Raw genomic sequence first — 27,667 nt, forward strand, 5'->3', positions numbered from 1 at the left:
CCGGGCAACAAAGCGAGACTCTGTCTCAAAAAAAAAAAAAAAAAAAAAAAAATAGAAATGTATGTACTATAAATATAACTTTTATAATGTAAATGCCTCCTCATATAACTTAGTGATATAAATCCACGCAACAGTGATGCAGTTATTTAGTAGTAGATGTGAGGTTGCTTCATAAGTGTAAACAACTCCAAAATACAATCAGAACTCAATTTTCTGAAATTTCTGAATGTTATACGGCTTCCCTAGTTTCTAAATAATAGTGATCTTAAGATCATTTATTTTGGGTATCAAGGTTCCTTTTACAATTTCCCAATATAAAATTATTTATTACATGTTTCTATTATGATCTGGTAAACTACTACTATATGAAAGATTTCTGTGAATCAAAATGAAATATAAGAATTGCGTTTAAACTGTAACTCAAAAGTTTTGAATTGACACTAATAGGCCAACTTTTAAAACTTGGATTGCTTTAGAAAAGATACTTATAGTTAAAACAAGTATACTGAATAGAAGATTTAAATATTTCCATGATCTCACTGTTGTAGTACCTTGCGATACAACTTTTAGTTAAAATGACACAGCACTTACTTCAGCAAATCAATCACAAAACTCAAGAATTGTAACACTAAGCCCTTCATGCATGTGTTACAGGAAGAAACATAATAAACAACCAGTTAGCATCACTTCCTGTGTCAGAGATACCGAGAAAGCACTGCTTTCAAAGTCACTCCTTGGGTGGTTGTTTATATTGGCTATTAAGCACATTACAGTTAAGCCCTAGCCAATTAGAAAGGATGCACCAATATTCATTTCAATTGATTAACTGTTTTCTATAACTGAAATGAAGAAAAAAAACCAAAAAACATAGTATTTCATACAGTCTGTTTGAGTCTGAATACAAATAGATTTTTTTAAAAAACAATAGCAGTTATCTGTGAAAAAAATAGCAGAATTTCCTTGATTTGTGTGAATAAATTCTTAATAGTGTCCAAATACTAATGTCATAAAAGTCCTATTTAACCAAACAGATCAGGAGAAAACACCCTTGAGGATAAAAATAAATTCAAAATCACTGAAATACTCTAGTTTACAAAACTCCCTAAGCAATTAAAAAAAAAAGGCATCTACTTACCTTCCCAATATATTTCCACTGACGTATAAAATAAAAAGAAATTACATAATCAACCCATACTGCCAAAGGTATCACTGTGTTGGTTATATAACCAAACCAAACCCAAAACACATTTATTCACACTCTCTCTACACCTGGTCATTAGCTTAGGCCATTCTGTGAAGTTATAGATATCAGGGAGTTCTCCTCAAACCAGCAAACAAAAAACCAAAACCCAAAATATCTGATATTCTTTAGAATAGAGCTGCATATTGCAAATATTTTGTTTCTAATTGGTAGGGGGATAGGTAGAAAGTCCTGAGTGTGCACTAAATGGTAAAAAGAAAAAAAAAAATCCAGTAAGCTTTTAGGGGCCAGCTTCCTATTCCAGCAGGACTCCTCAGTAACTGCTCCTTGATAACTTAGATGTCATTCACATAAGTTACATTCCCAGCCATCCCAGTGGACCACACTGGCATGTTTCCAGGAAACCTAACAAGGAAATAATTTTTAACTGTCACGTGTAAGGGTCCCTCTCAGTCCAACCAGTAAAGGCAGTGTGCTTCATACACAAGAACCTAAATTCCTAATGTTTATTTCAGGGCTAGTCTTTCAACTCATTTCTATGAAATTCTCCAACAGTCGGGAGACTCTAACACTAGAATATTCTGCAGAGTTGTCATTCAGAAAGTCAGTGACTTGTTCATAGAAACTTTAGTACTAACATGAATATATCTCAACTCTGACTGTCAGATGTCAGAAACTTTAAGACAAGCTACAAATCATATCTTGATTTCTAATTCTGCAAAATTTAAAAAACTGACAAGCAACCAAAGTTCAGAGAAATTTAAAAATGTGAAAGAAGCTTTAAATGAACCAATATATTAACAATATGTTAAGATATTAATAACATATATAAACATCAAAATATGTATTTACAGAAATAAATGAAGATTCTTTGTTTTATTAATTACACAGTCAGGATGGAAACCAAGTCATTCTGGTCAGGAGTTTAATTTCGTGTTGGCCTCCCCAGCTCTCACTGCTATGGAGATAATGTTCCAGACAACAATCAAGACATCTCAAGAGCATCTCTATAACAAGGTAGGAGAGGTCTAGCGTACTTCATATGCAGCTTACCTTACCCATGCTAAATGACCAAGGCTTGGGGAGCAGAATGATAGTATTACCTGAACACCTGGGTCCTCGTCTTCTTCAGGAGGAGATGGTGGGGGCGTTTTGTCTAAATCTGAATTTTCAGAACCTTCTGTTTTTCCCTTGTTGACCTTTTTCTTCAAAGCACTTGCTTCTGAATCAGGTTTCTTATTACTAGAATTCAAAGTGGATCACTTAGTGTTCACTTTTTAATGGGGTTTTCCACGTCCCAAACCTTATATTTCCCACATTAACATCCCTAAAGTATCAATGACAATTGATAAACCAATGTATGTTGGCCACTGACAGTTAAGTGGCACTCGCAATTAAGTTTTCATAGTAAAACTCCACATTGATGACTTTTACCAAATATGTGACCCTAATTAAAAAGAAATTGCATGCAAAAATTCCTAATACCACACATAGTACATTTGTACAAAACTCCTGCCAATACATCAAGCCATAATGAAAAATCAGATTAAGAAGTCATTTTGCTATCAAGTTTTTAAGATGCAGAACATTATTTTTTAAACTGTCATGGAAAACAATATAATGATCATTTATTTGTTTCTTACAGGTAGTTTTAAACACTCCTATTTAAGTCTCTTTTTTTTTTTGATCAGTACTACTAGGTGTCCTGTTTTACACCATGCAGTTACATTTTATACAACTTACAATCTTTTAAAAATAAAAATATATACCAATTTCCTGTTCTACATATTTAGTTAATGCTCTCTTCTTAAGCCCTATTTTGGTGTAGGAATTTTTTGAAAATTGCAATTAGCCTTTTTTTCCCTAAAACCTAGGTCTCTGAAATACAAAAATATAGGAAACCAAGCCCAATAACTAAAGCACATGTTCCACAGTATGTTGCTGACAAACATTAATAGGATTTGAATGTTACGTAAGACGAAAGACATAAACTCTAAGAAAATTTTTTAATTTAAGTTTACCATTACCTCTAGAACCTTTACCTGACATTCTTTTAGAATGTATACTTAGTGCTACCTTCCATTTCAATTTTCAAGCCATCCTCAAGATTTTCTAACATCAATTATCATTTGTTATCTAACATTAAAAATAACACAACCTCAGTAATGACTATTTTTTACTATTTCTAGGGAGCCTAAAATTCTAATAAATTTTGAAAACAAAGGATTTCAAAAAGTTTATAAAATGTTATTTATTGAAGTTTATAAAGTCCCATAAAAGTATGCTGACAGAATGCGTTAAACAGCATGTTTTTATCTCAGCTACTACAAAGAGGCCAAGATATTTATATGCTTTTATTCAAGTAAAACATTTGTCATGTAAAATATTTCAAAAGTACTGTTAATATAGTAAAAGTATCCATCAGATAACCTAAAATGTATTTTTTCAACTAATAAAGAAAATATGTGATCATCTTAAACTAGTTATTTTTAAATACTCCGAGTTTGTTTTTATTTTGTTAACATTTTAGCATAGTAAACAGCCACATAAGAAAATAACATAAAATAATTCAAATAATAGCAAATGGCAGCTAGGTTTAGAGAGTTATTTTTATTTTAAAAAAAGAAAAAGGCAGTGTTCTAAAAACTTTAAGTCTCCAGAAGATCCACAGAAAGCATAATATTTTTTAAATTAAAAATAATCCATACAACAGTTCCTCATCCAACTGTCCTAGTGTTTATGCTACACATGGACAGAAGTCTCCCCTACTATGAGGCTCCATTTCCAGCATTTATTTCCGCTCTAACTGCCACAAATTATACAATACTACAGCTGAACACTGGGCCCCTTTCCTTTCATCTGCACGCCAAGAGCAATCAGATTACCCTGGTAACCAGCGGTCACATGACCAGCACCTGCTCTTTTGGCTGGATGCCACTGACTAAAGCCATCTGCTTCCCTCAATCAGCTTTCAAACATTCTCAACACCTGCGCTGCAGTGTTTTGTGGTTTCTTTTATCAAATCAGTGCAAAACTGCTTCCAAAACTTTACATATTTCTCAAATTTGTTTAAATCAGAGGTAGGCCTGTCAAAGAGTTGAACCACTGCCAGGTAAAGTGAGTTGGCAGCTCATATTTTTCACGGTGACCTCTCTATACCAGAGCAAAGTACACGGTTTAATGTAGTGGAGTTGCCGGGCCCTGCATACACTATCCTACAGGAGCAAAAGGCTTACTATCTGGAAGCCGACCAGAGCCCAGGTTTGAGGAAACATCAATTTGCTGAAGGAGAGAAGTGCTAATGATTTTCCATCTGCCCTTCCCAAGAATGAACTGTATGGAGCCTCCAAGATGGCTGAAAGTCAGACAGGACCTCTCCAAATGTTTAGACAAAAAGCCTGTAGCCAAGGGAAGCACTTACCCCAGATCTGATTACTGAAAGATTTCTAAACTCATTAGACCTTGCTCTATTAATGTCATTCAGAGACAGCTAAGCATTTCCACGCATCGATATACAAATCAAAGAACACCCTAAGAAGTCAAAAAAAAAACCTACAAAACCCTCAGTATCCACTAATGACATTACAATCAAGGGCAAAATTAAGTTATGTAAATTAAATTGCATTTGCTACTATTTTGCAATAAGCTAATCTGGATTTTCAACTAAGTGCTATCCTAAAACTGCTTTGCTCAAAGAAACTAAAGATTTTTCTTTTAACAAATGAAGGTAATACAGAATGGTGGATAAAAGCATTGGTTTGAGTCAGATTGACTTTGGTTCAAGTTCAAACTGTCATTATAAGCTGTAACCCTGGCTAACGCATTTTCCCTGAGCCTCAGTTTCCTCACCTGTAAAAGGTGGTTAATAATCATACCTTCCTCCAGGATTTGTTTTGAGGTTTAAATGAGATAATGGCACAGATGGTTAACATTCACACACATCTGGAAGACAAGCAGTGAAGTCTGGGAAGTATTCTCTGGCCATGGCTCAGACACACTGGGGCTGAATCCACTGCAGAGACTTGTGGACAGGACCCCTACCTCCACGTGTGGGGCTACCCAGCATCAGACTGGTGGAGAAAGGGCACAGAGTCCACATGCATAGTCATTATTTAAATCTCTAAGGTTCAAAATTGCTCTTTTATAATCTCAAAGCTAAAACCTAGTTATACATATATTCCTCTCCCAAATTATAACAAAAGCTTGAACGCACAAAAGGGGAAACTCTTCCAGTTGGGGGATGAGAATGTTGCTAAAAAGTAACATCACTTAAACTAACACTACAATATTGAAGATGAGGCCAGTAAGCTCCTCGGCCGACAGAGAACCTCAAGGCATCTCTCTAACAGTCGCAGTGATGGCTACTCCTGAGGCTTGGCCAAGGCTGGCTGCCACACAGCGACCTATGAGTGGGATCAAAAGAATAACCAGGCCACGTACAGGGAACACTTTCAAATTCTAGCCCTGAACGGCACTAGACCTGAAGAATTCAAGTCTGCCCTCAAACCTCTCCTGAACCTGCTCTGCCTCCCGCATTTCCCAGCTCAGCATCATGGTAATGCCTCCCAAACAACACTTGCAAACTGATCTCCACATGTCACCAGAGTGATCAGTTAGTTGAAATGCAAATGTGACTGAATCATTCTTCTGCTTGAAGTCCAATCCCCTATATAGAACATCTAAGATTCTCAGTATTGGTGTACCAGGCCCTCTGCAATTTTTGCAACTGGCAACATTAGCTTTTTGTACTCTTCCCACGTCCCAGGCCCTTTACCCCTTATGCTCCAGGCATACAAAACTATTCCCAAAAGATACATCTATCTCTCCTACCTCTACTTTGACCCCAATCTACTCATCGGCAAGACTCACCTTGGACATCGCCCATTTCAGGAAGCATTTCCTGACCACCATAAGAGTCTGTATTTGGGTATGACCTCCTCACTCCACCTACATGTCACATGATGTACCCCATACAGAGGATATATAAAATGCACAAAATTTGGTGGTAACATTACTGCAATATATTAAAATCAAAGCAGTGTGTGTGTTTGTGTCTTTCTCCAATTATCTTGTACGCTCAAGGACAGGAGGAACTGTGTTGTATTTATCTTTGGATTCCTAGTATCTACTCAATTAGGTTACTTATAAATGTTAGCTGATCTAAGTTAATTAAACAGTCCAAGTAATAGCAATAACAGCAACACAGATATCACTAACTCTATGTGCCAGGCACTACTCTAAAAGTTAACTCATTTAAGAAAACCTGACATAGCATCTATCTTTATGATGAAACATCTATTTAGTAAAATGGGCTAAAGTATCACCAAAATAGAGCAAAACTTAGCAATTTTTCAAAACCAATAGAAAAGAATATCATCTACATACCTCACCTCCCTATTCACAAAGTTCTTTCATTTCCTGATCCTTATCTCCCATGATTACTGATACAACCAAAATGCAGAGCCTTCCCTCATGAAGCTAGAGACTAAGATGAAGAGCCATCCCCTCATCAGGCTAGAGACTGAGACACAGAACCATCTGCTCACGCAGCTCCAGACTGAGACACAAAGCCATCTAGTCCTCAAGCTAGACAAGCCCTTGTGCATCTTGGAAGGAGAACATTTTCTGGGGACGCTGCTGGAGGTCTGAAGGGCCTCTGCTCCTCCACCAGCCTTGCGCTTCTCATGTCCTTAAGAGAGTCGGGTTACACTGGTGGGCAGCTGGATGTGCTCAGGGTCCACTACTAAGTGACCCATCTCTAAAGTTCTGTGATTACTCCTGATGTCATCACAGCATTTAACATCTTGATGAGAACCCTTAGAAATAAGCATTAAGAGAAGACAAACTTTGTATTCATAGAGCAATAACTGCACATGGAGGAACATTCTAGGGAATCTACACTTATGGAAGAATTCATACGCAGCTTACGACTGTAAGAGTCCCCAAGAATGGGCTCAGTGCTGTTACCTGAAATGGGGTTGGATGGATTCATCTGAGCTAAAATACAGCACAGATAACTAATTCATTCTGTTAAGCGTACAGCCTTTCTCAACGAGGCTTTCTATGCAAAGGACCAGAACTTACTAGAAATCCAGGTAGTTGCCCTGGTTTATTACAAAATAGAATGCAGTTAAATACTGATTAGTGTCATCCTAAGGATCTAGGTCCTCAACAGAAAGAAAACTTGAAAAGGAACCATATTGTGGAACCAAAGGTGATGAGTAGAATATGGTCAGTTAACGAAAATGTCTGGACAACGGGGACGGAGTTCTGAATCAAACAAGCCCTTCAGACGGGATAAGTTAGTAAAGATTCCTATATTGGGGAACATCAACCTTGAGGCTTAGGCCATTGAAGATTAATCAGGTTCATTTTCAGGGACTAGAGCTCCAAAATGTTACACGATAATCTTTTAGGAGAAGTGCAAAAGGTACTGAAGCATATTCTTACACAGTGTATGCTGAAAAGGCTTTTTAATAAAGATGTGAACCTAGTGGGTAATAAGTAAAAGAGGTGTTCGTTGCACAGGATGCCACACGGAACATGACACAGGACGCGTGTGGCATACCGCACCTCTGAGATCTGCCATGACAAAACAGCCAGCCGTTAGGGTCAAGGGCTCAGTGGTGGTAGGAAGAGCGTCCAGCCTCTCAACTCAAGGGGACAGGACTTCCTTTAAGCCCTGCCTACTATTTGGTTAAGCTTTTTAAACACTGAAATAGAAAATTAAAAACTAAAAAGGCAAACTAAATTAAAGCAGCATAAAATGTGGTACATCATAAAGTAAAATTAACCCCACAAAATACAAATTTTAAATAAAGTCCTAAGACTAAAATTTAACAGGTAAAGTAATAAAATGCAGACAACAGAATAAACTAATGGGGAAAGAGAAAAATCAAACTCTAAACGGCAGATAATAAACCCAAAATTGAACAGCTTAACACCAAGGCAATCAGCGCCCCTTAGGTGGAGCCCGCAGTCGTACTCAGTGGGCTCCCAATGGCTGTGATCCTGCACCTGGCGGCCGCGGGCACCTTCCGTGCTCTGAGTCACCTGGCCTGGTGTCCACATACTTTACTCCAAGCAGGTGCCTTGCCACCCCCAACTCCTAAACTCCACCCACAAATTCCTTACCCAACTCTTCTAGTTGAGAAAGAGAGAGAAGAATTATGAGAGGGCAAAGGGAGAGAAAGGAATTCTGTTTTACTTATAAACAACAAATGTATGATTTTGATGAAAAATTATTAATAGACTTTTTATGTTCTTTGAGAGTCACCGGGTAAACACCTATAAGATAAACATCAGTTCAATATAAATTGTTACCTTAAGAAACGGTTATAGAATAAAGTATTCCCTCAGTACACTAATTGTGCTAAATTTTGGGGAAAGGAATAGCCAAGAAAATTAGAAAAGATCCAGAGCCTAATTTGCTTTCATTTAAAATGTGTATTTCAGATTCAACATACCTTCCCTTTACATTTTATGATCAAACTTTCCACAGGTGAGGAAGCTGAAGGTCAAAGTGTTACCCAAGAAGTGGCAGTCTGAGGACTGAAGCCAGAACCTGCTAAGCTCACAAGCCCACATTTGAGGGCTGGGACTGGCCCCAAAGTGTGTGACATTCTTCAGGGAGATCACTTTAGGAGCCCAGCACTGGCCTGGCCTTTTAAAGTATTCTTCAGAACTCTGAAACATTTCCTAGTGAGCATCTTCAGTTACTTGGTCTTTCAATACCATTAGGACACCCTGTCTTTAGGATAGCTGCAGCATTAACCATCTTTCAAAGAAGGACATTTAAAAATTCCATCTTTAATACTGAATATACCCTAAAGAAAAAAAAATGACTTTTGTTATGCAGTCAAGAATTAACATTGAAAATCTATCTACAAGTTAGTGTGTTTTGTGGATTAAGATATGCCAGAAACAACATGGAAAAGAAGTCCAGTTAGCTAATGTTATCTGAACACTGAAGCTAAACACAGATATTAGCACCCCTGACTATGTGGTACCACCTGGCACTGTAAGGCAACATAAAAAAATTAAACAAATTAGACATTACAAAACCAATGCAAAAAGTATGCCTTTCAACGGCCTTTTACTATAATCTATCTTTCCAAGTGCCAAACTGCAGGGAACTTACTTGACTACTTGTGCCATATTTTAAGATGCCACTCTTATTTATGCATAGCAATCCCATCCCACGACCTAGGAAGGGGACAAGGCAGGGTAACCTTGCCAGTCAGAACCCCATTCCCTAGATTCATTATTATCTTCTCTGATCAGCCAGGGTGGCTAATACAACAAATAAGCCATGCTGCCCACCCACATTTCAATCAGGTGCTACAGGAGGGATGAGAACTAGGCGGACCAAATGGTAAAACCACAAAGGAGAACATATCATCAGGAGAAGCCAAACTCCTGTGAAACTATATTGTTCCTACAGAAGTTAGGGCTATAAATAAAATTAAAATTAGTATTCTACCGGAAGTTTAAGGGTGTTGTCTTTCTAACAGTAAAAAAAAAAAAAAAAAAAAGAATGGTGTCTTTTTTCTTAATTCACACTTTATTTCCCTAGTTAACATTTTAAAGCTAAGCCACACAGACTTCTATATAAGTCTTCTGAAGGGAGGGCCAGCATTGCAGATGACTGATGCTCTACCCTGGCTTTGCACAAGCATCCAATGACTCAAGGGGGACCTTTGTCCAGGCAGAAGGGCAGAAAGATCTTTACATATCATGTGACAAACTCTGTATTTATAAAGAATTTCATATTTTTCAAAAGTATTTTCACACATATAGATTTACTTTAATTTACAAAAGCCTATGATTCTTTCTATCCTTTACCTTCCAATCCTAACATCACAACCACATCTACTATATGGCAACATGTGCTCCACCCTAAAATTCCACTTAAGAAGACTTCAAAGGAACATGTCTTGAGAAAAATCTCCCTTTACATCCCACTGCTGCTCATGGCCTCCTCACCTCTCAACCTTCATTTGATGGGTGCAGTGGGAGTTGAAAGTGGGATCTACAACACCCTCTCCCACAGAAACCAAAGCGGCAGCAGACCACTGCTTTGAAGTCCACTGCAGCTCACTGGATGGGCAGAAACGAATTTCCAGCAGGCCCCGTGTGGTCTGTCCTGCATCTAGCACAGAGCATTAGTTAGCAAACTTGCTTTCAAGGGTCAGTGTTGTTAGGTATTCTCTTCCCCCAGTGGATAATAAACTGAAGCACATGTCAAAGGTATCAGTGTTTATACTAAAAAGTGGCTGATGACTCTCTTGCCCTGCTTATTCAGCTGATCTAAGAAGAATCAGATACAGGAAGGGCCATGATAGGGCCCCTTGCTGGCAATGGGAGGCCCTGAGGTGGTTATCCTAAAGGAAAGGATTTAGGATTAAAAAGATCCTATGGCCCCTTTGTTGACTAGACGATAACCTCTGAGACAGAAGGAGAAGGGGTACTTGTTCCCATTCATGACCCGGAGCTTGGATTTACTGAACCAGAGACTGGGCAGGAAAGACAGGTGGGCACAGTGGCACAACATTCAGGGGTACTTTTCCTTCTTCGTCCTTGGCATCACCGGGAGGGCTCAACTATCCATTTTACCATTGCAAATTTAAGAAATCTATACCCTCTTCCACAGGCACAGGGTCCAAAACACTTAATTCTGTCTTTCTAAATGTCCAATGTCTTAGGTCAAGACTAAATCATAGCATGTCAGTAAAAGAAAGAACAAGAAGATAGAAGAAAAGCTGTGGGTTTAATTTATTTTATTACCTATGTACCTGATGGGAAGATATCTGACTACCTGGGGCTTTGTACTTACTAGCAAAACTGGCTTACCAGTTTGCTTTTGTGTCTCATCTCTACTGAACAATTTTACATATTACAAGAGCACACCATAAAACATGTATTAATTTACCAAAACATACCACCATTGGGCTTGCTGGCTGAATGAAAACATTTCTCAGGTAAACACTACCTAACTGAGAAGACAATACCTAATTGAGAAAACAATATTTGAAAAGAGCTAAGTTGCTCAGAAGAACGCTGCTAAATAAATATTAACTATTTACTATTAATGATAATGATAGTGTGGTTTGCAAAAAGTACCCTTACATGTTTTTGGTACATTGTGTATTTTTTAAAAATAAGAATGGTATGTTTATTTTCCAATTTAAAATAAAATGATATTTTTACTCTTAGTTGAAAAATAACATTTTAGTTTTCTACTAAATTTAAAACTGGGGTGGGGGTAGAACAGAGCAAGGAACAAAACGTGTTCCTAGAAACTGTGTTAGCAACAAGTCTACATTGCTTCATTTAAGCTTTAGTAGTCAAGTCACAATCTTTGGCCAAGTTCCCTTCTTTCTGTACATTCAAAGAATCTTTATATAGCTAAATGGACCACTAAATCCTTCAAGAGTCATTCAAAGAAAGCACTTCCTCCAAATTCTCTCTCATTTCACAAGGCCCATGCAAGCACAACAGAAAACGCATTGAAAAGAAGAATGCAAATCCTCATATTTCAGCTCCATGAATCTTTCCATATGCAAAACTGCATCCTCTCCAGTCCACAAATGTCTTAGCTCTTATTTTCAATATTAACAGCCAATATTTGAAAGCTATAAGGACACCTGGGGAGAGCACTAGAAAAATGGATAGAAAAATATATATTTAACATAAAGGGAAAAGAAAAAAAGATACGGTTCTACTAGAGAAAAGGAATGTGGCCTGTTTTTCTCATCATGATTTTACATGTTCTTTTTCTGGGATGCCGAACATCTTTTTCTGTTTCGCTACCATTCTATGTAACAGCTTCTGGGCAGATTCTTTTAGGTTCTCCTGTATAGAAAAGACAGACATAATTGTATTTTGGTTGTCAAAAAGGCCAGTGCTCTGCGAATGACCCCAAATTCAAGCTTCTGCCACTTTACAGACCGAGGTGGGATGCCAGGTAGTGAAGAGGTCACCGAAAGGCACACAAGGAAAATCAGCCCCTGACAACAGTCACACTTCTCGTGTCCTTTATCACCGAGTGTGTGTGAATGATGCAGACCAAGCTCTCTCCCTGCCAGTGACCCAAGGCAGGGAGAGCCGGGCCACCAGCAGGTCACTCCTTTACCGCCTGCTCAAAGGACAGCACGCTTGTCTGTAGAGCCACAGCAACGACAAGGCACACAAGGCTGCAGAGGAAAGATGTGAGCAGTTCTACACTAAATTTTTCATTCCACTTCTGTTTATTCCGTTTCAGCCCTCTGTAGGAAAATTATTTTCTGTATAAACAAATTCATCAAGTTAACTTATTCAAGGATGAAAATAACTGGTATCACATAACATTTTGCAAAACAAAATTGCCACTGTTGTATTTCAGTGCTTAAAAGCAAACTGCTATGGCAATTCAAACCCAGTACTAACATAACCCAAACCCCCTATTACCTTCATCACTGCATATTCAATTTACATAATTATTCTGCTATGCTATTCAGAATTTACATGTAGTTGTATGCATTCTAGTTATGTTTGCTTCAGGGACGGACGCTATTTCCTTTCTACACTTAGTGGAACAAGGAGACCACAACTTGGCATACCCAATTCATCTGACCAATAGAAACAATGTGGCTCAACAAAATTATGGTTTGGTTTGTTAATTTACTTAAAATTTCAATTCTATTACCACATGCTTGGACAGCCATCCTTATCTGACCATCCACAACAGGAAAGGCTCTGGGGAATGTCCTTACCACACTTCATTGTAAATCAGCAAGTGGCTCTGTAAGTCATCAGGTGACCACGGCGAACAGAGGTGCCACCAACACTCTTGGTTCCCCCCCACCTCCACCAGCATGGCCTAAGTTTCTGGGCCACATTACATCAGCTCCTTTTTAACTTGTACATCTCTAGACTCATCAGAAGTGTTCCATTCAATTATTTTCACACCATTTGGGATAAAAACAACTATTGCCTACAGCGGGCACTGACTGAGGCTATTAGTCAAAAGCAATAGAGGGGAAAAAAGTACTAGACTTGCTCTTGGGGAGAAAACACACCCTTTTCTTCCTACCCAAAGCATATGACTCTGGTGCAAAGTCATTACTCAGATTCAGAAATGCCAAACACTTGCTCTGCACAGCCTCTGATTCACAGTCCAGGATGGACAGCTCAGGGCATGTCTATGAGGCCCACACTGAATGCTTCTCTAACGGATAAACACAGGGACTCTATCTGTCCCAGGGAGGCATGGTGTGCTGAGGACTGATTAGGTTGGATGCCCCAAGTTCCAAACATTTGTTTACAGTTGTTAGGAGAATTTTAGCAAGTTTCATTGTTTAATACAACATTTTAATATCTGCCTGAAAGTACTCTACGGGAGGTAAAGGTATACTAAAGTAAGTTTTTAAAGATAGGCCCAGCTGATGTGGACTCAGAACTTGAAAGAATACACTTGGAAATCCATGACAACATCTAAGATATAGCATTATTTTTTTTAAATCAACTTTTACCATTAGGTGATAAATTCAAACATTAAGCTGAAAACTGAAGCCAGATATATCATGATGTTAAAATTAACACTGGTGATATATTTTCTGAACTCCAGAAAGCTTCTTTAGAACAGACTCCTACATTCTGAGTTACAGAAAAAAGAATACATTGTTTTAGATTTTGTTCTGACTTTTTTCTCCTTAGGAAAAATAAGCACATACTTTCTCCCACCAAAAGCATGGTATTTAGATTTAGAAAATTATATTTTTTAAAAACCACCTCATAAAGTCAGGCTGAAATTGTACTCTTGTCTTCCTTCCTCACCATTTTATCCTTAACACTTAAAACAGTACGTGCAAATAATAGGCACTTAAAATATTTCTTAAATAAATGAAAACAGATTTTATAGTGGGTTAAGTTTAAAAGAATGTTATGAAAAGAAAAAATGATGGTTTTCAATTAAGACACCACATACTAAAGCATCAAAGTAAGCTCACAAGCAAATACAAATACTATCTGTAGGATTGTGTTAATGAACACAATTCTGTTATTTTGACACCATAAAAGGTATAGAGGGTAAAATTTTTTAAATGACTATGATTCATATTTTCAAAACATCACATAATAATGAATTTGGGGTTGTTTAGATATTTTTAGCAGGAAGTTGACAATCCAAGTTTGATCTTTTGCTGGGAGGCAACATCTTTCTGGCCATAGAATTAATCTCCTCTACTTGTGTACCTGTGCCTGCACACACAGGGCAGCTACAAGTGAAAGGTTTATGGGCCAGTGATCTCAAACAGTCCATGGCAATCGGAGAATCAAGTGTGCACGTGTGTGTGCGCGCACGCACAGGTGTGTGTTTACATGTGCATGTGAGGGTGAGGGTGGAGCATGTTTTCTAACAGAGTTTGCAAACAGGTTCAGATAACTAAGGCTGACCATACTTCCATCTGGAAACTATATTTTCTAACATGAGCCATATTCTGAAAAATAGATTCAGATGTTTGGAACTGGTTCAGAACAGTTGTAAGAAATGTTCAGTACAAATGAAAAAAATTAGTCTTCAATGTCTTTCCCTCTCAGGTTTTCTTACCAAATAAATATGCCTCCTGGGGGGTCAGAGAATTGGTGGGGCAAATATGGAATGAAGGAGGCTCTTCCCCAGAACTTTAGATTCATGCTATTCTTGAATGCATAGCTAATGGATAAGTGCCATTTGATTTCTCCCATGTTGCCTACTAGGATTGCAACCCTGCCCCTCCCTGCCCAGTGGAGGGAATTAATTCTCCTGTTTCGACTTCTGGGAAACAGGGCTGAAATGCTTAGTGAACAACACAGTGACCTTTCTTTCTCCTATAATCCTTCCTGCTTGGTTTTGCATCATCACTGAAAATGAAGTTGCTGGTCTAGGTTTACAAATAATTATGCTGTTAACTTGGTTCCATTTGTTAAATGACAAATTTTCACGAAACTATAAGAAACTGCTTCTAAAATAATGAATAATTTTTGTCCAATAAAGGTCTCTAAATCAACAGTTCATAAATAATTAAGTCCTAAACTTCAAAATGCTTAAAAACTTTAACTTTTTAGTTTGATATTAGGAAAAGCAGCTCAGTAATGATGACAAAAACCAACGTGTCTCCCTCTCACTCCCCCCATCTCACAGGCTGTAACTGTTTGGTGCTCATTTCTATAGTATCAATGTTTTGTGGTTGTTGCTTCTACCCACAGCCTACCTTGACTTTTTGCTGGATTTGGGTTTTGGCGTGGCAGTTTTTGCTTTCTTTTCCTTTGGCTCTTTGGGAATCTTAGGGGCTTTTGGGGTCTTGGGTTCCTTGGGCTCTTTTTTCTCCTTGGGTTCTTTCGGTTCCTTCGGATCTTTTTTTGCCTTTGACCTTTTCTTTTTCTTTTTCTCTTCTTGGGACCCATCCAGTGAGTTCCTATTTAGTTCTTGGTTATCAACCCCACCAGAGAAGTCATCTTTACCAAAACTTTTACTGGGATCCTCTGTGACAATGTGGTTGTTTTTCTTTTTCTTCTTCTTCTGCTGTGGCTGCTGTTCTATTGACGGCAGGTAATCATCACTCTTCACTAGCTGAGCATTCGGTCCACTAACCTGAGTCATATCCGGCACTGGTTTCTCTAGAAAGGGCTCCGATGGAGAATGCTAAGAGACACAAATAGGAATTGAAATTAGTTTATCATTCTTTGCAGTGAAGAAAGGAACTGAAAGTTAGTGGCCAATGTGTCTAAACTTATTCTATGTTCAAGGTAGCAAATACAGTTGTAGAATCTATCATTTTTCTCTTATCCAAAAAATGTTTGAGAGAAAAGCTTTTAAATAAGAAAAAAAAATAGCATGTAATACAGTAAAAAATCGGCTGAAGAATAAAACAATTCTCATTCAGCTGAAGACACTGTCCATTTTTTAAACAGCCTACATGAAAAATGGTGAATGACAAAACAGCAGCAAAAGCTAAACCACAATGAATAAATACAGGTGTTCTTTTCCATGCAGGAATGGGAACTCGAATTAAAGGTATATGATTTAGTCATTTTTAAAGAAGAACAAGTGTGCTGAATATTGCAAGATGTGATGCTGTGAAAGTTTGAAATAAAAGTGTAAACACAATACATAAATCTTACACAGTAAAGGACATTTCCATCAAATTAAAAGTACACATTCAAACAATGATTTTGGATTGGTTAAATGTTTTGTACAGATATTCAATGTGGACAATGTTTTCCTTAACTTCCTAAAGCTCCGTATTTCAAAATTCCACTGAAAGAAAGAGAATCCAAATCATTAATGTGATGTGCATTGCGAGAGATTCTTGACATTCACAAGGGATTTACTCAGAAACTGTCTTCAATACACTAGAAAATACCAACAGTTGGGACAGGATGCTGAGTGGTCAGCTGAGATCAGAGTAAGTGACCCTGGTATATAACAGTCCTGAAGCTAACAGTCCAAACAAGGGCAGGACTGGCTAGATTGCCATCTATACCATGAATTATGACATCTAATGAACCTTATATTTAAAAAAATACTTGAAAATGTTAAATCTGCAAATGTCACTCATTTTTTTTTTGCCTTTTTCATATGCTTCTTCTGGCACATAATAGTAACTGTGATATAAACAACCGTACTATGTGCCAGGCGCATGCCTTATACCCAGCATACCATTCAATCCCCACAGCAGCCCACGGTTAGGTGATTCTTCTAACTTTATAGTTGAGGACGCCTATACTCTAAGATGAAGTAACTTGCCCAAGGAGGAACAGATGGTAAGTGACAGAACTGAGGCTGACGTCGAAGCTGATAGCCCCAGAGCCCTCACACCTCACCACAAGACCTACAAAGAGGAGCAGGCAGGAGAGCCCAGGTCTGTATCTGTGGAGACTCAAGACGAATGTATAAGCCCAGGCTCCACCATAAACAAAAGAGGGAGGTTAGACTCAAACATTTAAAATATAGGTACTATAAAACAGATTCCAGTAAAACTAATACCATGTATTGAGCATCTACGTGATGCCACACACTGAGCCAGGTGCTTTTGTATGTTAGTTCATCTGAATCTCACAAGAAAAACTGATAATTTACCCCTGCCTATCAGAAAGGAAGTAAGAGCTCAAGGAGGTGATATGGCCATCCAAGTGCACACAGTAAGGGACAGAGCTGAAATCTAAATCTAGGTTTCCTAAACCCAATGCTCTTCTGACTCTGTCCATCTCCTCTTGAAATCGTACACATAGCATCTTTCTGGAGAAGGTGCCACAGGTTTCATTCCATTTCCAAAGTGCTCAGTGACCCAAAGAACATTACAAAAAAAATCACTGAGAAGAAAGTGGTTATACTGTTCTCACTAAAACCTGCCGTGGTTACTACATTCAATGCTCCAGCTGCACCAGTACAAGACAAAGAGCCTAGAACTCTGAGTTCAGAGACTAAAATTCTAGTCCAGGTCCTACTATGAGCTGTATTATCTGGGGGAAAAAATCACTTCACCCATCTGGGGTTCGGTTTCTTCTTCTGAGAAATGAAGGGTTTGGGTTAGATGATTTCCAAAGTTTATTCCAAAATCCCATGGTATTAAAAAAAAAATCTTAAAATACTTATTGACCTTTCTTGGTCATAGCTAAGTGGCCATGAACCTGAAAAAGAGTAAGGAAATATAGGAAGAGAGAGAAGCAAGATCAAAGTTTGAGGACGAGCTCACAAATATAAAGGTACAGGAGCAGATTTCCATACAGGGATAACACAGCTAACCAAACACCGAAAAAGTTACTCCCCACCCCTCTATTTTTCCTCACAAACATTCTTAAACGTCATCAACAGAGGCACCAACCAAATTACCATTACCTAAGTATTAATGGGACCTGATTTAACTGTTTTATTATATTTAAGTGGTATAAGTTGAGTTAATTGGTACATATTATTTCCCAACATAATTAAAAAGGAAAAGCTGTATCTTTTTTGCAAGGGACACAGAGATCAAATTTATTTGGGACAGGCTATTTTTCAGGAAATGGAAGAAAAAGTTGTTCTAAGAAAGAGAAGGAAAGAGGAAAGCCTAAACAATGATTAAAACTTAGAATGGTGAATTAATACCAGGCATGTTTACCTTTCTTTAATCTGCATGGCATTAACTCCAGTAACAGAACACCAGCTTCTAAAGAGAGATTCCCTGGTACACATTTATGAATTAGAAAAAGAACATAGCACAACACAAAAAGATGGAAAATTTATCTATGCACTTTAGCATACAAATCATTTTAGATGCTCCTTTTAGTAATAAATGAAGCCATAAATTAGTAACTCAGTAAAAAATTTTATCTTTCATAAGAAGGAAAAAAGGTAAAGATTAAATACCAAAAAAGTATTAATCCTGTTTGATATGCAGCAGAATTATGTTTTGGTACTATCTGAAATAGGGTGAAAAAGGTGCTCAGAAATATTATAGTGTTTACCAGACCCACATCTCCTTAAATCTTTTAGAGAAAAGCTGTTTTTGTAAACATTTAACAAAGAACAGATGGCCTGCCTTAATCATATGGGGAAAAAAACCTGGAGCTCCCAGTAATACCCTGACAAAGTCTCCCAGGCCCAGCTATGCCCACCACCCCCCAACAGATGCATGGGACAGTCTTCTCTAATGCTATTTAATTTTACAGCAGACATTTTCCCATCAATTCCCACTGCCTGACAGGTAATCAATGCCATTAACATCTGATATTACCATATAAGGCATTCATAAAACCTCTCGTTTTAGAGCAAACGTGGAGAATATGTTAGATACCAAAGGTAACTTGAAATGCCTCCTGTAGGACTTTCTGCTTGGTATGTTTTTCTATCATATTCCATATGCCTTTTGGAATATTATGGAATACATAAGTACGGTGCCATGAACTTTTGGAACTCAAACAGCATGACTGATATTTAAACTATAAATAAAAGTGACCCAAAGTGTGTTTTGTCAAAAAAAATTACCATAAGCTGAAGATAATTATTTTTATCTTTAACTCCACTGTTCACAACATATAAGTTAGCAAAAGCACACAAGTAAGTTATCTTATACGAAACAGCAGAATGAACAGGACGCAAATTTTACAGAAGGAGGCCTGAGGCCAGGAGAGTGAGGGCATTTCTCTGCTACTTTCAAGCGAATCTGACCCAAAATGCTCAGGAGCATCATCAGGAGACAACGAAAAAGTTTGTAAGAAGAAACTTTATCTATCTCAAGTGTGCTTTCTTCCAAGATTTATCAGCATTTTCTGACTCAAAAATCTATCTTATTTCATCATGTCTTGCCTCAAGTATACTCCTGAAGCCTCAACCTGTGAGCAAGGCCAAGTAACACGAGCAAACAATGTAATATTAACAATGTGCAATGTTTTCAAAATGTATAATCTCTGCCAACTAACATTTTTTAATACAGGACATCTATAGATAAACATTTTATTTAAAGACAAACGTGTGTATAGGTGTGTGTGCACGTGTGTGTATGTGTATATATATGTGTATTTATTTACATGCAAACAAGTCTAAAATCAAAATAATGCTTTACAAAAAAGGAAAAGATGGTACCAACCAGATCAGAATAACATTGTAGTTCTGGAGACAAAAGCCTCCCCACAAATTAAGCTACAGGGAGGCAGTAAGGAGGGGCAAGTGTGCTTTCAGAGAAAATAAGATTCTGGTGAAGAGGCAGGCCAATTAAGGCCCAAGTCATAATAAATACAAGCTTTAAACACGCTAAACTATGGTTTAAATGGTTTATAAAGATGCAAATATCACATAGTCATTTAAGACTGAAACATACTATTTAGTATTTTTTAACTGGCTCCCGAGACACTATTACTGACATTCTTAACTTCTATTTTTTTCCAGTATTCCTGGGTTCTGGATCCCTCTACATTTTTTAAAAAAAGGAATTCTGGTATGGAAACTGAAGCTCGATCTCTAGCCCAAAGGGTGTGCAATGATTCAAAAGAGCATTTAGCAAAAGGTTCAGTAAGTCCCATTAAGATTGTAACAATGACAATGATAAAAAGAAGATGCCCAATTCATTTATTTATTTAACACATATTTGAGGCTCTAACAGTAAACAAGGCAGCCACCGTACCTGCTGGGAAAGAGGGCAGAGCACCTAACCCAGGCTGAGACCAAGGAGGCTTCCTGAAAGAAGCCGGCCCAGGCTAGGACAGAAGGGGAGGCTAGCGCTGGCCAGGGGTCCGCTCCTCAAGGGAACTGGCCTGAGAACAAATCATGCCTAAAATTGGGTGACTGGAGGAATAAAAAAACACTACAAGCAAGCTTCTGAAACCTGCTTTGTGAGGCAGTAGAGCAAGATGAGCAGATTCTAGCCTGAGTGATCAACAGAAATAATTTTTAACTTTGATTCTCTGATATAAAACAATAAGCAGAAAAATATTTTTAAGAGAATCAAGGATTGGAATATTTTCTGCTTGGCTAAATGCAAAATTAATGGAGTCAGGGCCCCATAGGCCAGTTAGTTTTATTCAGGTCATTCTTATCAATTTCCAGGAAAAGTTATTTATTGAATGACTACATTTATGAACACAAAAACACAAATGAACAATATCAGGCTTGGTCATATGAATTAATTGAGGAACCAAAAAGTTAGAACAGTTAAGGATACATAAAATTGTTACATGAAAAAGAGGACTAGGTCACATGAGTTTAGAGAATTCTGGGCTAACCAAAGTTCAACAGTTTTCGTTCCAAGCCCTTAAAAACACTGGGGGTAGGGGGGGTTTGGGGATAGTACAGATTGTGTCCTAAAGGTATTTAACCATGGCACCCCTTCTTTCCAAGAATATCCTGAATAAAAATGGTCTTCAAAATATACTTTTGATTATATTGATACAGCTATAGCAGGGCACCTTCTCTGGGACAGAAATAAGTGTGTATGTGTAACTGTCCTTCTCAAAGCAGTGGTTGTCAAATGTTTTAAAAGACAGCATATAACTCTATGAACAAATATATAATTTATATAAAATGTACCAAAACAGCTCACTGAATTGGCTGGTTGTTTTATGCTCAATTTAAGTCACTGGTAGGAATTATATAGAAATATTATTAACAGTATAATCATATAAGGATAACTTATACAATTTCTTTTATACAGTCAAGATAATTACAAAGTTTAATAAAATGAATTTTGAAAAATAATGAAATAATTTATCTTGGCATGTACCTCAAAATCATTAAATTTTAGAAGTGAAATTTTAAAAAAATTACTGCTTAATTATCTTGTTAAAAAATCATCTGAAGGCATCTTTGAATCTTTGGTTTTCTGCCTGTGTTCTTAAGCTATCCTTGGAAGAGAGTCACCATACAAACAAAATCTTAAAACAGCTATAAATTAACATGAGCTGCTTTTATGGCATCTAAATTATAAACACATTTTGAATTAGTAGAGTCCAAAATAATGAACCAAATGGTCATGTTAAATTTAATGTTGAATAGTTTACATAAAATACAGTATTCTACAAATCTTCTCCATACTTAGGAGTGGAGCTATGCCACAGGAACCATCAAACAGTATTTTTAACGTGTAAAACACTACATTGTGGTGTTTCTATAGTCAGCTTGACTGAAATAAAACATTAGCAGTGGAACTCCAATGCGAAACCCTTTTCTAAATGCCTGAGAAATTCTAACTGGAACAAGGCTCCCTCCCAGAGGGAGAGAACAGGGCGTTTGTTCATGGTGCCTTCACACTCTGCCCTGCCCATCACTGCCCTTCTAGCTACTCCCTGTCCTGTCACTATTCTCTACTCTGACCGGGCTGTCCACCCTGGGCTGGGTGCTGCCCTGCAGGCCTGGAGGTGCCAGTGGGCAAGGGGCAGCTTTGTGGGCCCACAGCCCTGCTGCTGCGCCAGCAAGGCCACCTCTGGCCTGGCCTCCTCAAGGCACTGAGAAGGGGTCCTGAGTGGACAGACAATACCAGGACAAAGGGAAGTCATGAAGCTACCCCATGACACTGTACTGAACGATGTTTTCTTTAACATTTAATGTACAGTTCCGTGTGCCATGTGCCCTGCTGAGTGTTTTACATACCTCTTCTCTTCAGTTCCTATCATAACCCTATGAGGTTGGTGGGGTGGGCGATATTATTGCTGCTTTATAAATGATGGAACTGAAGCTTTAAAATTAACTGACCTGAAGGTATACAGCTATAAAGTGTCAAACTGGAACTTTTTTCAGTTTCCTAACCCAGGAACCATAGCTACAAAATCCACGCACTTTACCAAGGCTCACCTGAGAAGCTGTGGCATGTGATCGGGCACCCACGTTGGTGGTCCACGGCTGGACAGGTGGCTGTGGAGTTCTCCAGCCCTGGCTGTGGCCACAGCACAAGCCCAGGGAGCAGCGTGCTGTCTTTCTCCAAAACCATAAAGGCCTTAAGTTCTAAGACCCTAACCCTAATCTGCAGGTTAAAATGGCTTTTAATTAATACAAATTTGGAATTTTTGCCTTCAAAGGGTCAGAGGAGAACTTTAGTTTAGTTCCAAACTAAAGCTGTAGAGAATCACCAACTTTTCAAAGATAAAAAATTTGGTCAGAATTGACATTCTTAATTCTGTCTTGCAGCTAACAAACATTTATCCAGCATGATTCTCAAAATCACCCTGCTTGACAGAAGTATAATTCAATTCAATCCATATTGAGACCTGCTTTGTCCCAGGGACTGAACCAAGTCTTTAAGAACCAGAAAAAGATAAGGCCACTCCCTGCCCTTCCCCTGCCTTGAAAACTCTTCCAAAACTACCTATAAAGAACTGCTTATGTGATTTTTTTATTCAACCTACAGTATTTCAAGGACTCTTAGCCAGTTCTTTTCTCCAGCTTTGTAACAGATCAGTTGCTACTTCCTAGCAAAAGCACCAGATAAAGTCGTAGGCTTGCCTTTAGGGACCATATAGTTGAAACAGCCTTTTTGTCTACACACACATCCCTAGGGCACAGAGGTGAACTGATGTTAAATCGAGCATGGTTTGATGTGTCTCCACTGCTTCATAAATGCTTGCAAAAATTAGCTTGTTTATAAGACCTGAATGATATTTTACATGTGCCAGCTTTCCAAAAAGTATATGCCAGTATTTGGACTATGTTCCTGATCTTAAACATCTCCCACCCCTGAAGTACTTTTGACAGAAATAAGGGAAATGTAGAGAGGCCAACAGAAATGATCACTACTTTTTACACAGGGAAGAAATAAAAACAAACACAAATGCAACACAATTCAAAGCTTATCACAGTAGTAGTGAATAACTTCTTAGGTCTCTTGAGCCACAACAGAGGGGATGTATCCCCCTGTAGGCATCAGGCCAGTCCTCCCATTCTCCTACAACAGCAATGCCCCAAGAAAAAGTAGGGTCTGCAATGCAGACACCATGGTGCCTCTGACTGACCATAAGCAAACCAAAGTATGAACCCATCAGAGGAGTCTAAGAGTCATACTTTCACCCTCTTCTGAATTTCTACACTCTTCAGGGCAGTAAAATCATCAAGTGTTATCTTTTACTGGACATTGTTTTCTAGAAGTAAAACTTTCAAAAACAGCATGTTTAGTGGGCTTAACAACGTAAATTTTACTATTAATATCTCTCCCTTCTCTCTTCTTTTTTTCACCACCTTGCATATACTGCCCTTCCCTTGGCTTACCTCAATAACTATAAATGAATGAGAATTTATAGAACCAATTCCCATTTCACAGGCATTTGTCTTGTTTATTTCAAGTTAGCCCTAAAGTCCATCTTGTTCTCAAAGATGTGTCTGGAAATTTGAATTTGGCAAAAGACACCCACACCTAAAGCTACCCAACTTACCAAGCATCAAACTTGGCAAAACATAGACAACAGTGTTTCTAGGCTGGTCAGAATGTTTTGCATAGACAGAGCCTATTCAAAGACACTAAAGACAAAGACCAAACTTACCTACTAAAAAAAGTTTACTTCAATTCAACAATTTTTACTGTACACTTAACACTGTATTTTGCCATCACTAGTATTCAACAGCAAGTTTGATCTCTTTAAGCTAGAAAGGTGAAATGTAGAGTTTGGCTCTAGAAAAGCAATTTTTACCAAGTTTGCAGTTAAGTTTCTATTGCTTTTAAAAGGTCAATATTAAAAGTAACTTACTATGCTATTCCTAAGAATTTAAAAAGCCAAACTTCAAAGACTAACAAAGGTGTGTTTTTAACATTGAATAATCCCAGTGGTTTGTGCAGAACTGGGAAAAGAAGAATCTTTAAAGAGAAAAAAATCAATTTATAAGGAGCTCAGTGATAAAGTTAATTTACACACTCAAGGCAAGTTCTCCAGGATTCAGAGACTAAGAGTCTAGCAAATTTAGTTTGCAATAAATGCTTCTTAATGATAGACTACTTCAGTCCTACAAAAACTCATTCACATCTTGTAGGAGGCACAATTCTAAGACAGCCCCATCATCTCCACCTCCTCAGTGTGAAGGATCCATGTAATTCAAGCCAACAGAATATGGCAAAGGTGAAAGGGTTTCACAGGTGTGATCAAGGTTTCCAAACCAACTGGTTTGGAGTTAAAGAGGTTATTGTCCCAGGTGGGCCTGACTTAAGCCAGGGAGGCTTTTTAAGAGGGTGGCGGCACTTGTGGAGTGTAGCAGAGTCTGTCTCTGTGGCTGGCTTTGAGGAAGCTAGGCAGCACAGTGGAGCATCCACCACAGCAAGGAACTGCAGGCAGACTTCAGGAGCTAAGGGCGGCCCAGGCAACAGCCAGCAAGAACTAAAGCCACAGTCATACAGTACAGGAAATGAATTCTGTCGAAAATGCGAATGGACCTGAAGTGGGTTACTTCCCAGTCAAGACTTCAGATGAGAACACAGTCCTGACGACACCTGACTTGCAGCCTCGTGAGGACACAAACAGAGGGCCCGGCAACACCATGCCCAAACCTTTCTAAAACTGCAAGAAGAAATGGATATTGTTTGAAGCCACTAAGTTTGTGGGACAGGCTGAGTATCCCTAATTTGAAAATCTGGATGCTCAACCAGTATGTATAATGCAAATATTCTAAAATCTCAAAAAAATCTGAAATCCAAAACACTTCTCATCCCAAGCATTTCTGATAAGAGACAGTCAACCTGCAATATGTCACACAGCAATACATAGCTAGGATGCACCTTAAAATTCTCTGCAACTTGCATCTGAAATTTTTTCTACTTTTTTCACCTAGGATTCCCCTTTCCTCTCAAGATATCTATCCTTCCACATAAAGACAAACGGCACAGCAGGACTTCCTTACACTTTGTGAAGACGTTGCTACCGATGGTACCACTGAGCACTTCTGTGCCAAGCCCTGTTCCAGGTTCACAACAACCTTATGAAATCATTCCCATTTCACAAATGGGGAAACCAAGGCACTCAAAGAGGTTAAGAGATTTGCCCCAAGTCACAAAAAGCTGGTTATTAGAAGAGCCAAGATTCAAACCAGGCAACCTCTCTGCAAAGTCCACATTCTCAATCATTATGCCTACTACCTAATCATTGCAGCTCACGCTATCCTGCTAAAGCTTCTGCAAAGAGGAAGACGTAATGGCAAAGAGGGCTGGGTAACTATTGGACAGAGGTAGAACCCACTCGGACAGGAAGAGCCCAGATGAAATTAAGCACGTGCCTGTGACAAGTAAGGCAGCATTTTAAAAAGCTATAATAGAGTACAAGACATTAGATAGTTAACTACCACTTAAATTGTCACAGGGAGATTTTTAAAGAAAAACCTCTTCATTTTCAAGTAAAAAGATCTAAGAAAACTGTGCTATAAGCAATATTAAGGTTCCTGATACTTATTTTAAAAGAAAGTTTATTGCACATTAGAAACAGTCAGTTTAACACTTGAAGGGGATTGTGTCCCCATGACTCCTTCCAGCTGGAACTACACATGAAACAGAAGACACCAAAGCAATTAAGTGTTTTATAAACACTGCTGAGGGGTCAAAAAGAGGGAGGTTCATTCACTGACTAATAACGCAGTAATAAACAAACAGCAATGTTATGCAACTGAGAAAATTATTATAATTGAATCTACACAGCTGGGCAAGAATAGAAGGCTGGTTATGTATATTAGCTCACAAATGTTTCGTGTGGGTAGGTTTTTAGTTTTAGAACTGTTCAGATTTAAGTCTCTTTTATAGTACAATGTTTTTTCTCCTATCTGAATACAATCCCACAATTACAACTGCACAATAGAAAAACTTAATAAACTTTCCCACCAATTATTTGCTAATCTATTTTCACAGCAGGAATTAATGTGTGCACACAATGGTTAACCAGTTAAACTTTCTTGAGATGTACTCATTTTAGATCTCTCCTAGAGATGCTTTACCTTGTTTGTGCACTGCAATATGAATAATGAATGACTGTGACATGCTAGCACACTGGAAGGAAAAGGCCAGAACAAACTAGCTTTTCACATTTTAACATTTAGCTCCCACTGTGTTTGGAGTTTCCTTCACACTTTGTTATTTTCCCCTTTGCAGGGCTTTATTTTTGTCTACAACTATACACCAAAAGACAGGCAGAGTAACACCTCCAATTACCATACTTAAATTTAAACAGACGTGTCAAATAGAGTCAGAAAAATGATTTGTACAATTCCCTTGCATCACGGTGGTCACAGTACGAGAATCAGAGAAACACTATTCTCTTGGATTCAAGAAAGAGCTTGGTAAAAATCCACCACTGTTCGTTCCATCAATTAAGTGTGGTTAAAATGCAAACCAAAAGGAAATAAGTGTCTTTTGGGGAGATATTCTACCTTGGTATTGCCCTTATTACTAAATTCCATCTAGTAATTTTGGAAATTGTTCTTAAATTTGCTCAGACTGTATCTGAGCAATTTGTAATCTTTGTCATGTTCCCATCTGCATAAACCCTAACTAACTTCAAACTCAGATGGCTGATTAGCTAACTATAAGGGCAGAGGTACACATGTATCTTCAACAGGCACACATTTTACATCAATGATATCTATTTTTATGAGATAAAAGTACTAAAGCTTTAATAGTGGCAATTAAAACAGCCAAGAGTTTGAGCAGCTCGATGGCTGAGTCACAGACCTTTTACCTATAATGGGATCCATTATATCCCTGAACTCAGTTTGAGGGAGTAAAAGAGGAACAGATTTTTAAATATGGTTATAAAACAGCCCTCTGAACTAAGCTGTTTCAGTTTAAACGGCTGTGGTTTAGCGAGGCCTGAGCGTCCACATCCATTCAGCAGCCTTACTGAGACTTTTAGATACTTGTGTCTATTTGAAAATACTTACACTTTGAAAATGCTACAGAGAAACTATTACATAAGGGTTTGTATTTGAGTAATTTGTTTCTTTTTCAACTTGTTTATATCAACAATTCATCACTACTTTGAAAATAGATGACTTCAGATGACTTCTGACAGAATATC

At 38.1% G+C, this 27,667-nt stretch overlaps 1 protein-coding gene across 2 annotated transcripts in view; it reads right to left on the reverse strand.

Annotated features, from left to right (window-relative positions):
• Positions 1-27,667, reverse strand: part of CHD7 (chromodomain helicase DNA binding protein 7) — a 186,450-nt gene that overhangs the window by 67,957 nt on the left and 90,826 nt on the right. For both annotated transcript variants that reach the window (XM_045560964.1, XM_045560966.1), the window contains exons 3-4: positions 15,433-15,863; positions 2,305-2,443 (exon numbers count right to left, since the gene is read on the reverse strand). In XM_045560964.1, the coding sequence (XP_045416920.1) occupies positions 2,305-2,443; positions 15,433-15,863 (570 nt within the window). The remainder of the gene's footprint in view (positions 1-2,304; positions 2,444-15,432; positions 15,864-27,667) is intronic.

The sequence above is a fragment of the Lemur catta genome, chromosome 9 (assembly GCF_020740605.2).
Source record: "Lemur catta isolate mLemCat1 chromosome 9, mLemCat1.pri, whole genome shotgun sequence".
Lineage (NCBI taxonomy): Eukaryota > Metazoa > Chordata > Mammalia > Primates > Lemuridae > Lemur > Lemur catta.